This window comes from Aplidium turbinatum, chromosome 1 (assembly GCF_918807975.1).
Source record: "Aplidium turbinatum chromosome 1, kaAplTurb1.1, whole genome shotgun sequence".
Taxonomy (NCBI): domain Eukaryota; kingdom Metazoa; phylum Chordata; class Ascidiacea; order Aplousobranchia; family Polyclinidae; genus Aplidium; species Aplidium turbinatum.
Window position 1 is genome coordinate 31,383,054 of NC_137472.1, and position 13,252 is coordinate 31,396,305.

A 13,252-nucleotide genomic window follows, 5' to 3' on the forward strand; every position below is an offset into this window, starting at 1 on the left:
CCACATTTTGGGCAAAACTAAGCAAATTGTGCCTTAAGCTTAATGAAATTGTCATGCCATTGCTGTTGCCTCCCATCAACATATCTTTGTAAATGTGGGATTTCAACAATATTACTTCTGAAGACAAAGCAGCGCAGTGTCTTGGATATTCAACATGACATGCGGCTTGCTCTTTCCACCACCAAACCAGCAATTAAGACATTGTCAGAGCAAAAACAAGCTCAACCATTGCATTAACTGCATATGCAATAATAATAACTAATTAATGTACTATCATGTTTATTGTGTGTTGTATTTATATCATTTTATCATTCTAACTACCAGTTACTGTATAAACAAGTTTTTTAATTAAAATGACGTTTCTTAATTTTTTCAAAAGGTTGAAAAAAATAGGGGGGCCATTAATTTTTCAAAATTTTCAAAAGGGGCCACGGTGTAAAAAAGGTTGGGAACCCCTGGTTTAGAGAATGAGTTTGAAAAAGAAAAAGTTGAAACTTTAATACGCAAACAATTTGATGAAAAAGCCGGAATGTGTGTAGTGAACATTCGGTTGTGTTTTTGAACAAGTGTATTGCAGATTCCCATTTGATTTCACTTTTCGGTATTTCAGTAATAATTTTCTCATTTTTATTAATGTGCAATACAACATAATAACCTGATCTTTTAATTAAAATCTCTTATAGGATTTGAAGCAAATGGAGCAAACATTAACGTGATTAACGAACGCATAAATCTCACTCTGGAAAAAGTGATCAGGCGCATCCAGCAAGACCTGGAAGAAAGTGATGATAAAAGTGTCGGGATCACAGTTAAAACAGTTTGTGAACGATACTTTAATACAACTGCTGTGAGTCTTTTTGTAACTTTTCTTGTTATTTTTTCACTTACGATTGGGTGTGTCAATTTTCAGTGTTAGCGAATGGTGGCACAAAAAAGTAATATTTTTTCACTTCACTGAGCTTAAAATTGTTTCATTTGGAATAATAAAATAACAAAAACTTTGGTTAAATATGAACCTGATCCTGTAGTTAGGCTTTCGCAATTTTTAGTGACGCAAAGGAGGGTAATTGACTCTGATAGCTATTGTGTCGCTGTTGCGGTGCAATGCAACAAATTACAGGTGACATCCTTGGATTACTGTGTAAGTCTGGAACATCTTGGTCAGTTCTTGACAATGTTTGGAATGACTAGTTTTATGACAAGCTTGCCAAATCGATCTTATCCCGAATCGTTTGCAACTGGAAAACCAAACCTAATCATTTGTCCACTGGTTGATATGTGGCAAACCATTCTGTCCATCTACATGGAATCACCTGATGAGCCGTTACCATCGGCAACCGAAGTGCTCGTCTGCAGTCAATCAACAAGCTCAGAAGAAGTGGAGTTGTTGCTAAGACGAGCGATTGGGAGTCCAGTAGATGAAGAAGGTTTGTTGTAGATTGTAAATTTACTTTTGTTCGGTGATGTTACAATTTTTAACAACATAAAATATAATTTTCTGTAATGCTTCTTTATTTGTTGGAGTATAGGTTGGCACATTTTTGAGGTTAGAAGTTTCAGATATTTTTGAATTTAGGTAAAAGGATTTATTGTCTTGCTTGTGCTGATGAGATGCCTTTCAATGTTGCCAAAGCAACAGAAGAAAAGTTTCAACAACTCGTTCAAATGGCTGATAAAAATGATAACTATCAATTGGTTATTTTGACCAGTTCATCCCAACATTACATCACTTCTATTTTTGACGAGGCAAGTATGTATGCTTTTCATGATAAAAGTTTTTTACATTTCATACAAAGTTCATCAAAAACAAACTTTTAGTTTAAAGATTTGTTTTGTAGCAGTTTGTTGATCATTTTTAATCAAAATTGCTTTCGCGATTTATAACAAGTTATAAATGCTTGATTGACATTTTGTTTTTGTATGAAGTTGAATTTGCGGGTAATAAATTATTCCGAGAATCATATTCATTGAATACATACTACATAGGCTATTAAAAGTATTATTTGAATCATGTAACTTTTGAAAACTTATCTTCCTCGATTACTTGCATTGTGGATGCATTACCGTTGAAAAGTATGTTTCCATCATTTTTTAATATTTTGATAAATGTTATTTTTAAATGAAAAATGTGATGGGCAGATTGAAATGGACAAAAGGGGTAAAAACAATAATATTGTTGTATGAAAAAAAAAGGTCACTTCTTCTAGTGGGGACCAAACCAATTGGACGATGTTGAAAACCATTGTTCTTACTTCATGTTTTTTTAACTGTTTTTTTATTATCTTTACTTTACTCTTTCAGCATCAAGTTGGTAGGAGCTTTTCATCAAGTGAAGAATCATTGGCAAAATACCTGAAACAACATCTCTGTGTGAACAATGTGAAAGATATCACTGCGGCTAAAGTTGATCGTGACCAGAGCTGTGTCAGACTTGTGCGATCAAAAAGAGCTGGAATGGGTAACAAAATTGGCTTTTTAGTCTGTTAAATAAAATTGACAGCTTTTAGTTTGTTTTGTTGTTGACCACACTTTGTTATAGGTAATCGTATTTTTTATTAGGAAAATCTCTATTTATTTCACGATGCTGTGAAAACTTGGAAGACATGTTTCAAGGAACTGTTTATTGGAAATCTTCCACCATTCGACTATTGGAAAAAGATGTGGACATCAATGACATTGTCCAATCGTTGTTGCGCAGTGCTGAGAATGAAGTGGCTAACAAAGATCCTCATTTCGTGCACATTGACATCACACCATCGGTATTTGTCAAAATTCATTTATGAAAGAGTGGAGTGTATTTCTTAAAACTTACATTAAAGATTATTAAAAAAGTAGTTGATCTACAACAAACCATGTTATAAGCTACATAACAAAACCTTACTACGAGGTTTATCAAACTAAGAATCTGAACAAAACTATAACAAACAAATCAATAATTAAAACAACTCTAAACGTAATATTCGAAAGACAAAACCCACCAACTCAAACATCAGCTACCTTTCACCAACTATGCATTGTAAAACAAGAGATCTCGAAGTACACGAATAAGTGTTTGCAGTGCGCCGCTGCCTGAGGTGGATGCGGGCACCAAATTATGACCTCTTGCATAATAACACAATAGCACCAAACTGAAACGTCAATAACAAAAGAGAATTCACTACAAACTCATAGGTTGAAATATATTCGTTACTGAAACTTCTATATAATTAAAGCAAAGAAAAATAAATTTTAACATTTTCTGAACGTTTTGTGATTACGACAAGACGGTACCCGGTCAATTGGTCGACAGACATTTGGTCGACAGGACGTTTGGTCGACAGACATTTGGTCGACAAGACATTTGGTCGACAGGACATTTGGTCGACAGGACATTTGGTCGACAGACATTTGGAGGACAGACATTTGGTCGACAGGACATTTGGTCGACAAGACATTTGGTCGACAAGACATGTGGTCGACAGGACATTTGGTCGACAGAACGATTCATTTTAGGGTTGGGGTTAACTAACCCTAACTCTTACCCAGATGTCCTGTTGACCAAATGTCTTGTCGACCAAATGTCTTGTCGACCAAATGTCCTGTCGACCAAACGTCCTGTCGACCAAATGTCTGTCTACCAATTGACCGGCCACCGACAAGACTGCACTGTGTCAATGATCATGTTAAATCATCTTAAATAATGTTTTTAAGCCCTATTGCTTTAGTGTTTTATCGTCTGTTTTTTAGTGAAGCAAAATCACTTCTCTTACAAAATTATTGTTCTATGGAACAATTTCCAAAAGTTCAACAACTAGTTTTCATTTAAATTTCAAAGTGTCATATATTTGTTTTATTTATAGGTGCACAAAGGCATTTACAAGTTTTTATTTGATCTCATTGTACTGGGATTGATCAAAAACAACCATGGTGTAATTTGGAGACGACGACCTGAACACTTTTACGCCTTGGAATACACCGTTCCATCAATCAAGGTAATTCATGATCAGTTTGTTATTTTTACTTTTTGTCAGTAGTTTTACCGTGACTTTGTAAAAAGATGCATTTCTTGCGTGCTGAAATCGTGTGAGACTAAACCAACCAAAGACAGGATTTTAATTATTTTGTATCATTTGAAATGTCTATGATTGATTAACTTATTGATAAATGGTAACTTTTCAATTCTCATTGAAACTATATCGTTTCGACGTTTTGATGCAATTTTAGTAATTCACTATGCTGTCAAGTTTTTCAAATCTATTTTGTTTAAACCAGCGGTGCCCAATGTGCGGCCCACGAGAACACTATCTGTGGCCCCTGTCTGAGCTCTACAACATGCAATCTTAAAGCTTAGGCCAAATTTCAAGGGAAAAAATGAATGAAAGTTTATGAAAACGAATCGCGGCATGTGGCTAAAAAAACTTTGGGCACCCCTGGTTTAAACTATTACACCATTAATTCTATGATTTTGAAAACTGCTGTGGTAGCCTAAAACAGTTCACCTTCGTCAAAGGATTACGCGTTTTCAATCGTATTGTCTTTATTAGTGTGTTAATATTTTACCAGTTGATATGACCTTTCACAGTCAGTCTTTGACAGTGTACTCGTAATTTCAACCAGAGATATACTGTATGGAAGTGGGGCTATGTGCTTGAACTCAATTACCAAAATATTATAGCTTTCACCCAATTACCAAAATATTATAGCTTTCGCTCTCAGCATGTTCTGTACGTGTAGTACCATGTATGCATAGGCGTCGAAATAGGGTGGCCCGGGTGGGCGGCGCCCACCCTGCCGTGAAAAGAGGGTGGTCAAAATATGTTTCGCCCACCCTGTTTTCATGACACTTATTAAGTGTTTGTTACAATTATTTCCGTTTTTTGTTAAACGCTGAATTATCCAACCAACTGCAGCGCAACTTCTTGTTGCTATGTCTCTCGCTAGGTATCCGACAAAACAAAGCAATTCCGCATCCGCAACAACACTGCGTTGAAAAAAAGGCGGTACTCACTGCACTGTTGTTGCTACGGCAACTGCCACACGCTGGCAATTCCTGGTGAGAGAAAGCCACGTTTGATCTTTACTCCGAATGGTCTCACTTTCGTTACGTCACAATCAAACTTCAGTTCCGGGTCAGCGTAAGGAAATATGAGTATGACATCATAATGAACATGACTATAAAATAACCGATACAAACTAAAGACGTATTGAAACAATCGCTTTTTACAAATCTTTCCTCACAAAGTTGTTGCTGGGTATAAATTGGGGCACAGGCCGATATTGTCATTTCATTATTGAAAAGTTAAAACATGAAGCAAACTCAAACATCTATTCGCGCATTCTTAAAACCAGCTTCCAAAAGGCGTCGAGATGATAACGCTGAAGAAGCCACGTCCAGCACGAATGAACGTAGAGATGACATTGATGAAGAAAGCAGTGCTTCAAGGATGGACAGTGGTGAAGTCAATGTCTCAGGCAATGCACCTGTAGTTGTAGAAGACAACGTGAGCCATGGATCTCTACCTGCTCCAATTGACGTTAGCATGCTGCCGGATCAGCTTCCAGCTCGGGAAGGTTCCGTCAGCACAGTCACCTGTCCGAACATTTTGCGGCAAATCCGAAGGCCACTTTAAAGATAACAGGTCACGAGTCACGCGCTTTTTAGGTCGCAAAGGAAAACATAAAAGAAGTTTGTATTGTTTAGCAGCGCTCATAAGATCGCAAGTCGCAAGAAAGCAAACATCAAACCTATTAAAGCTTAATTGCTGCAGCGACGCTAAACGCAGTCTTTGTGAGAAAGACTAACCATTGCGAATTTGCGAACATACACATTCAATGAAATTGAATTCTGTTTGAAAACCCTCGCCCACCCAGAATTCCTCTCTTCTAAGAAAAAATCGACGCCTATGCATGTATGTATACTTGATTGTAATCTGTCGTAATCTGTTTCAAGCCCTGATCAATTTTGTTTATGTGCTTCATTCTTCTACAGGGAATTCCATCCTTCACCAACCTGCTTGATCTTCTACCAACTGTCACCTGTTTGTCCCCTGGTGATGTGAAAACACACTTTCAGGAAAATCCCAATCAACCATCACCATTGCATCAAGTTCTGATGGATAAAATCTTATTCAGAAGCGAAATGTATCAACGCCCATTCCAGTACTTGGCAAAGTACACGAAAAAAGAAGATCTTGACAAATTTACATACAATCCAAAAAGACCTGTCGACAATCCACTTGAATGTTTGCAAAGGTTGCTGAAATATTGCAGCATAAAGGATCCATCTTGGTCTGAATTGAGCCATTTTTCACGATTTCTTAACGTTCAACTTCAAGATTGTGAAAAATCAAGTTTCTACAATGCCAAGGCACTTGTCAGTGATGCTGGTATGGATGGTTTTAGAAAATTTGTTGTTCGTTTCATGATCAGAATGTCGCAAGACTTTGCGACTCCGTCGCTTAATGTTGATAATGATGATGACAATATGGATTATGAAGTTAAAGACGATGAAGAAAATCAAGAGAACACTGTTTTTGAACTTCATCAGTTACGCCGTCGATGGGAAAGCAAATTTCATCCTTATTTATTTTTCAATGGTGATCATGCATCATTGTCCTTTGTACATTTCAGCATTAATCGACATGGAGATCTTTGTCATCCCAAAACAAAAGAAATTGTTGAAGAAAAAATTATGGACGGTCAACTTGTAAAGGACTTGCTAAGATATCAAGTACCATTGCAGCAAGACTTTGCTCTATTGAAGAGAACTGAGAAGCTTGAAACATTGCTTAAAGTATTCGGAGTAAACAATGTGTTTGATCCAGATCCGACTTACGAACTGACAACAGACAATGTCTTGAAAATGCTCGCTATTCACATGAGATTTAGATGTGGGATTCCTGTTGTCGTGATGGGAGAAACAGGATGTGGGAAGACGAGGATGGTGGAATTCATGAGCAAATTGAAGCGAGGAGACAACGAAAACATCCAAAACATGGTTGTGGTGAAAGTACATGGTGGGATCACTGTGTCGATTATACAAGAAAAAGTTCGAAAAGCGATTGAATTGGCGAAAGAAAATAAATCCACTGGTAATCTGGAAACCATGTTGTTTCTGGATGAAGCCAACACAACCGAAGCCATCTACGCCATCAAGGAAATCGTGTGTGATGGAACTGTGCATGGAGAGAGATTCCTTGACACAGGTTTGAAGATTGTCGCTGCTTGCAATCCTTACAGAGCCCACTCTACAAAAGTCATTGAAAACATGGAACAGCTTGGTTTAGGCTTTCATGTCAAAGCTTGTGATACTTCAGACAAGTTTGCTGGAATTCCAATGAGGCAATTGGTGTATAGAGTCATTTCACTACCACCCAGTATGAAACCTTTGGTATGGGACTTTGGTCAACTGAACAATGACACTGAAGCCATCTACATCAATTTGATGGTTCGTAATCTGCAAGAAAGCATCAAAGCCAATGAAAACATACCTAACAATCTTTCCGCCGATGTGGTTGAAGCCATTTCTTCATCATTAGCTGCATCACAAGTGTACATGCGAGAGAGACGCGACGTTTGCAGCTTCGTGAGTCTGAGAGACGTGGAACGAACGATTCAAAGTTTCAAATGGTTTTACAAACATCTGCTCATTCTCAACCCAATGATAGATTTGCAAATGGAAAAGGCTCATTTTCCCAAGACCGACATCAGTTACGGAATAAGGGCTTTGATCGAAGCTTTGGGAATGTGTTATCACGCCACACTTCATGACAAAGAGTCATACAGAGTGATGCTGTCTCGTCAAATCGGAGAAACGACAAACATACACGTTTCAGAGAAAGACATCCTGAACGAAATTGTAGCTTGCCAAAGTGTTTTTATTAACGAAATCAAGCTTGACAAAGACATTGCAAGGAACGAAGCATTGAGAGAAAATGTCTTCATGATGGTCGTTTGTGCTGAAATGCGAATTCCTCTTTTTCTCGTCGGTAAGCCTGGAAGTTCAAAGTCTTTGGCTAAAACCATAGTCACAGACGCAATGCAAGGTCGGAATTCGAGAAGTGAATTGTTCCAGCAATTAAAAGAAATTCATGTTCTTTCTTTCCAGTGCAGTGCTATTTCCGATGCTGTAGGAATTGAAGCGGTGTTTCGTCAATGTGCACACTTGCAAAAAGAACGCGATTTGGATCGTTATGTAGCCACGGTGGTTTTAGATGAAATAGGTTTGGCTGATAGCTCAAAAAAGATGCCTTTGAAAGTTCTTCATCCTTTATTAGAGAATGCTTCCACTGACAGTGAATTGGTTGTACCTTCTCACTGCAAGGTCGGCTTTGTTGGAATATCGAACTGGGCTCTTGATCCAGCCAAGATGAACCGAGGGATTTTTGTGACTCGTGGAGAACCATCCAAGAATGATTTGCAAAAAACAGCCCAAGCTATTTTTGAATCAGACGAGTTAAAGTTTCAAGTTGCAACTGGCGTGGCAAGTGCAGTCACTGATGCCTACATGGAGATATACAAGGAACAGAAGAAAGAATTCTTTGGTCTGCGAGATTATTATGCTTTGCTGAAAATGCTTTTTGCTAAAGTATCTCAAAACCAAGAGTTGAATTTCATTGAAATTGCTACTGCCGTGATGCGCAACTTCAGCGGGTATTCGAAAGATGTCTTGCCAGTTTTCAAACACCACTGCATGAAAGTGTTTTCAGATGTTCAACCACCTCGCATCTCAGTAACGAAATTGATTTACAGCAACTTGAATTCCCAGTTTGAAAGTCGATTTCTGTTGCTTTTGACAAAGCAGTATTCCGCTGTCAGTCTCCTGCACGAAGTTATGGGAAACATCAAAGACTATCAAGTCATATTTGGCTCTAGCTTTCCCCACGATCACGACTACACTGAAGTCTGCAGGAACATCAACAGGATTAAGGTTTGCATGGAGAGAGGACGAGCAGTTGTGCTGCTCAATCTCAGGGATCTTTATGAATCTCTGTATGACGCTTTGAACCAACATTACGTCACTTTTGCTGATCAAAGATTCATTGATCTCGGCTTAGGTGGCCATCGAGTGAAATGTAGAGTTGCCACTGGATTTCGAGTAATTGTGATCGAAGAAAAGGAAATTGTTTACAACGAATTTCCGATTCCACTCATCAACAGGTTGGAGAAGTACGTGTTTGAGATGAACAGTGTTTTAGATCCAAATGCCGAAACTCTTGTTGATCGTCTGAAGGAGTGGTTGATGAAGTTTTCAAAGTTAAGAAATGTAGATGATGTTCAACAATCTGATTTCACAGTGGAAGACACATTTGCTGGTTACAAAGATGATACTCCAGCATCAGCCTTGTTGTCAGTGGATGATGGTATTGGAGGTAACAAGTACGAACTTGCTCAAAAAACTCTCTTACAAACTGCGTCTTTGGATGGTGTTTGTCGGTTGTCAAAGTCTGAACTATTTCGCGAAGCAGAAACATTCCAAAGTGTCTATATGACTAATCAGCACCATGACACTTTATGGAAGAAACTGAGAGAAGATCTGGAACACCGAAATCAAGTTAGCATTTTTGAAATAACATCATTTGCTCAGGTGCTAAATGAGAAGGATCGTCAAGAACTTCAGCGAATTCTGAAACTTGAAAATCGCGTGATGCTCTTGACACTGCAACAGTTTCAGACAGAACAGGAATATTCAGGAAGAGTTGACGAATTTTTTGAATTTGCTCTCACTCATCGTGACAATGATGAAATAGAAGATCTTTCTTCATCTTCGTTCATTTTGCTTATTCAGTGTCCGCAAGCTCATTTGCACAGCAGTCTTATTGCTTGCGCAAAGTATTCAGTCATGAATAAAGTCAAAGAATTTAAGGAGAAAAATCCTCATCTCTCTTCAACTATTGTTGTCGCATTTCTATTTACTATGGAAAGACACAATGTGTCATCTGAGCACAAGGCATCATTCACAAGTTTCCACAGCCCATCGTGCTCTTCTGTGTATATTGATGAGTTGAGACCTACGCGAGATCACATTGCTCCTGTCAGTTCACTGTGGGGAAAGAGCATTCCTGAAATTTTGGATGAAGCACTACAAACCAAAGAAGAAGAAAATCAAAACTTGAATTTACATCTCTTGCTCAACGAATGCATTCGTGATGCGATGGCTAAGCTCCGAAATCAAGATGGCTTACAAGGAAGAAACCGCATCAAAATCATGAACAAGTTGTGTTTCAAAAGTGCGGTGTCACAACACTTCAGTCAAATTCTTTTCTACCAAATTCTTGTTCTTTTGCAAGACAGAGAAAATCGCCGACAAAACCAAGATTTTTGGATAGTTCAAGTGGCATGTTCTGCACAGTCTCTTCAAGAAGGTGGCTCATTCAGAAATGCACTTTGGCTTTATTTGCGAAAGATTTTTGCAGTGGCAGTAGCTAAAATTATCAGCAGTGCAGATGTGGACAATAACCTTGACATCATCGCTGATGAAGCTACCGACAACAGTTTGATTGACCTTTGGCTGCAAATGTTTGCATCAAGTGAATTGTTTGACTTGCATTGGTCTTATGTTGCGAGTAACACTGATTTTGTTGTTAAAAGGCAATTTCATTTCAATTGCTTCTTCCCATTTTTCCGGATTGTTTTTGAAAGTTTAGATAAACAATGGAAGATCATTCAAGAAAGAAAGTTGGTTAACGTACGGGAACTGTTTGTCACAAAAGTTAGTGATTCTTTCATACAAGGATTCTTGGTCCTGGCATGTGAGAAAAGTGCGATGCCACTAATGAAGCGATTTGTTCACGATCTTGTTCACTTCTTGTACAAGTCAAACACACAAGACACAAACTTTGAAATGGAGTATGAAACAGTTCAAGACTGCATTCTTGGATTGTTCACTGCACGACAAAAACAGGCAAGAGACACACAGTGCAACGCTCTCGTTGAAGTATTCATCATTTTCATGGAAATTCATTTGCAGCTGCAACAGTTTTCAGACGTTGTAGCCGTTCATTCCGACATTCTCACGAATAGGCATGACTGGGTTGAAGAGCAATCGCGAACTTCAGAAGTGATAATGCACGAGCTGGCGTTTAAAACTCTTCTTCAAAAGTTACAGACTGAAGCATCAAAAGACATAGCCAAGTGGGAGACATGCAAACTGTGGAAATCGTTGGTCAATAAAGTGAAGCAGGTCGCTGATGCTCTCATACCCGTTTCTCACAACAGTACGAAGCAATCGTGGAAGCAAATTGCATTTGTTGAGATATTTCTCGATAAACTGATTCCAACCTCTGCTGCAAAGGAAACTACTCAAAATTATCTTACTACCCTTGCACCACTGGCTAGACGCCTTTGGATGGGTGCAAGTAAATTCAAAGACTTGTCCAATCTCAAATTTTTAAACATCATTACCAAGACTTTGCAAGGTTGCACTGAAGACATTGAGCTGCGCTTGTTATGTTCTTGGAACGACATCAAATGCAAATCAAGCAAAATATCTGTGCCCGTGCTTCTTCCTTGCAAACACTATGTTTGCCAAAAGTGTGTTCCCTTTCAGGCTGCTGATACAAGTTGCCCTATCTGCAGGATAAAGATTGAAAAGCCTGAAGATTTGCAACCAATACGACTGTCGATAGAGCAAAGAAAAGAATTGGAAGCATTTAAGTCTGCCTGCACCAGTTTTTTGTTGGAATATTTGTCTACATTTTGCTTTCCTTCTCCACATTCCGCAGCAGAAAGACAAGTACCACCACCTGATCAAAGTATCACTCTTATTCTGAAAAAGCTTGTAATTTGTGACAATAACACCAAAAACATGTCACCTCTTTTGAGCAATTATGATACAAATCCAACTGCACGATCATACATTCTTCACCTCTTGCTTCGCTGTGATGCAACACTTGTGGAAAATCAACTTAACGAGCACTTTAGGACTATGGAAACCGTTTTGAGTGACAGAGGAATTTTGATGGACATCTTCATTCGATGCATGCAAGATCTGTTTGAAAATCAGTCGTATAGATCACATGACGACGACGATGATGGCAATGTAAAGGTTGCCTATGCTCAGAGGCTTCTCATCGAATGTACAATAAAACCAACCATGAACTTAACTCAAGTACAGCATTTAGATCTCAGTGCCAAACTTCAGTACATTGCAAGAGTTGCTGTGTCTTGCATAGTTTCGTTGGAAAACCAAGGAGCAGTTTACTTCAAAGACTATCAGCACATGCTTTGGTTCATGAATGATGTTGGAAAGCTGTGCACGGATCCTAAGTACCTTGTGATGCAACAATACATCATCAAGATACTGTGTCGTCGTCATGGAATGAATGCATTCCAGACTCTGCTTATGAACAGCACCTACCGACCACTCATTCCAGTGAAATTGATTCCTGCAAAAGATGCTGAGAAAGAAAATCATTACTTGCAATCCGACTTGTTGGTTCTTTGTGGAGAAGGTTATGTGAGGACAAAGACTTTGCTTATGAATATCGCGCGTGAGGAAGATTTCCAGCCGGTTTTCACCAAAATCGTTCATGAATTGCAACAATCTGCAGACAGTATTATACAAATACTTCTTGCATTGTCCGTGTGGGCGGCTCATGGTGATGTTGAAACAGAACTTCGGAAAAATGCTTACGACTTTGTTGTCGGACGGTTACAGATGCACTTGTCTGGCCGTATTAATCAGCAGTTCTTCAATGATGTTGCAAAAGGAGATTTACATAATATTCCATTTGGTGACATGACTTCACAGATGAAGTACCAAATCATTGAACTGTTAGAAAACTTTGGAGTAACTTTGCTTTGTAGTGAAGAGAACTTGTTAGCTGAACTTGCCCGAATCATCACCAATCCAGGTCAGATGTTGCGTGCTTTTCTACCAACAATGCCAGCATCAAACTTCTTCGTGGTCAAGGAAGTGTTGCAAAAAGAGATCAGTCACAACACTTCGCCAAAGTCATATCTTTGTCCAAACGGCCACGTCTACTTTATTGGAGAAAGCACAAATCCTGTACAGGCCGGGGTATGCCCTGAATGCCACCAACGCATTGGAGGCCAAAAGTACGGGCTTTTGCATGCTGGAAATACGGCTGGTGAAATAACAGAAGAATCACAAGTCGGATATAAACTAAGCACTCCAGATAAACGAACGCCAGTGACGACTGAACGAAAATTAACCAAACTATCGGTGTGTGCCACCAGAGCCTGTCTTCACGCTGCCATGCTGCTTGGTGCACGACATGGAAATGACATCAAGAAGTAAGTTTAGATTATG

General features: G+C 38.8%; 1 protein-coding gene across 1 annotated transcript in view; it reads left to right on the plus strand.

Moving 5' to 3' along the window:
• LOC145764794 (E3 ubiquitin-protein ligase rnf213-alpha-like) overlaps positions 1–13,252 on the plus strand; it is a 55,863-nt gene that overhangs the window by 29,940 nt on the left and 12,671 nt on the right. The window contains 8 exon segments of the mRNA XM_082576474.1: positions 465–533; positions 684–847; positions 1,121–1,427; positions 1,577–1,746; positions 2,302–2,458; positions 2,560–2,759; positions 3,840–3,971; positions 5,969–13,236. Coding sequence (XP_082432600.1) covers positions 465–533; positions 684–847; positions 1,121–1,427; positions 1,577–1,746; positions 2,302–2,458; positions 2,560–2,759; positions 3,840–3,971; positions 5,969–13,236 — 8,467 coding nt within the window.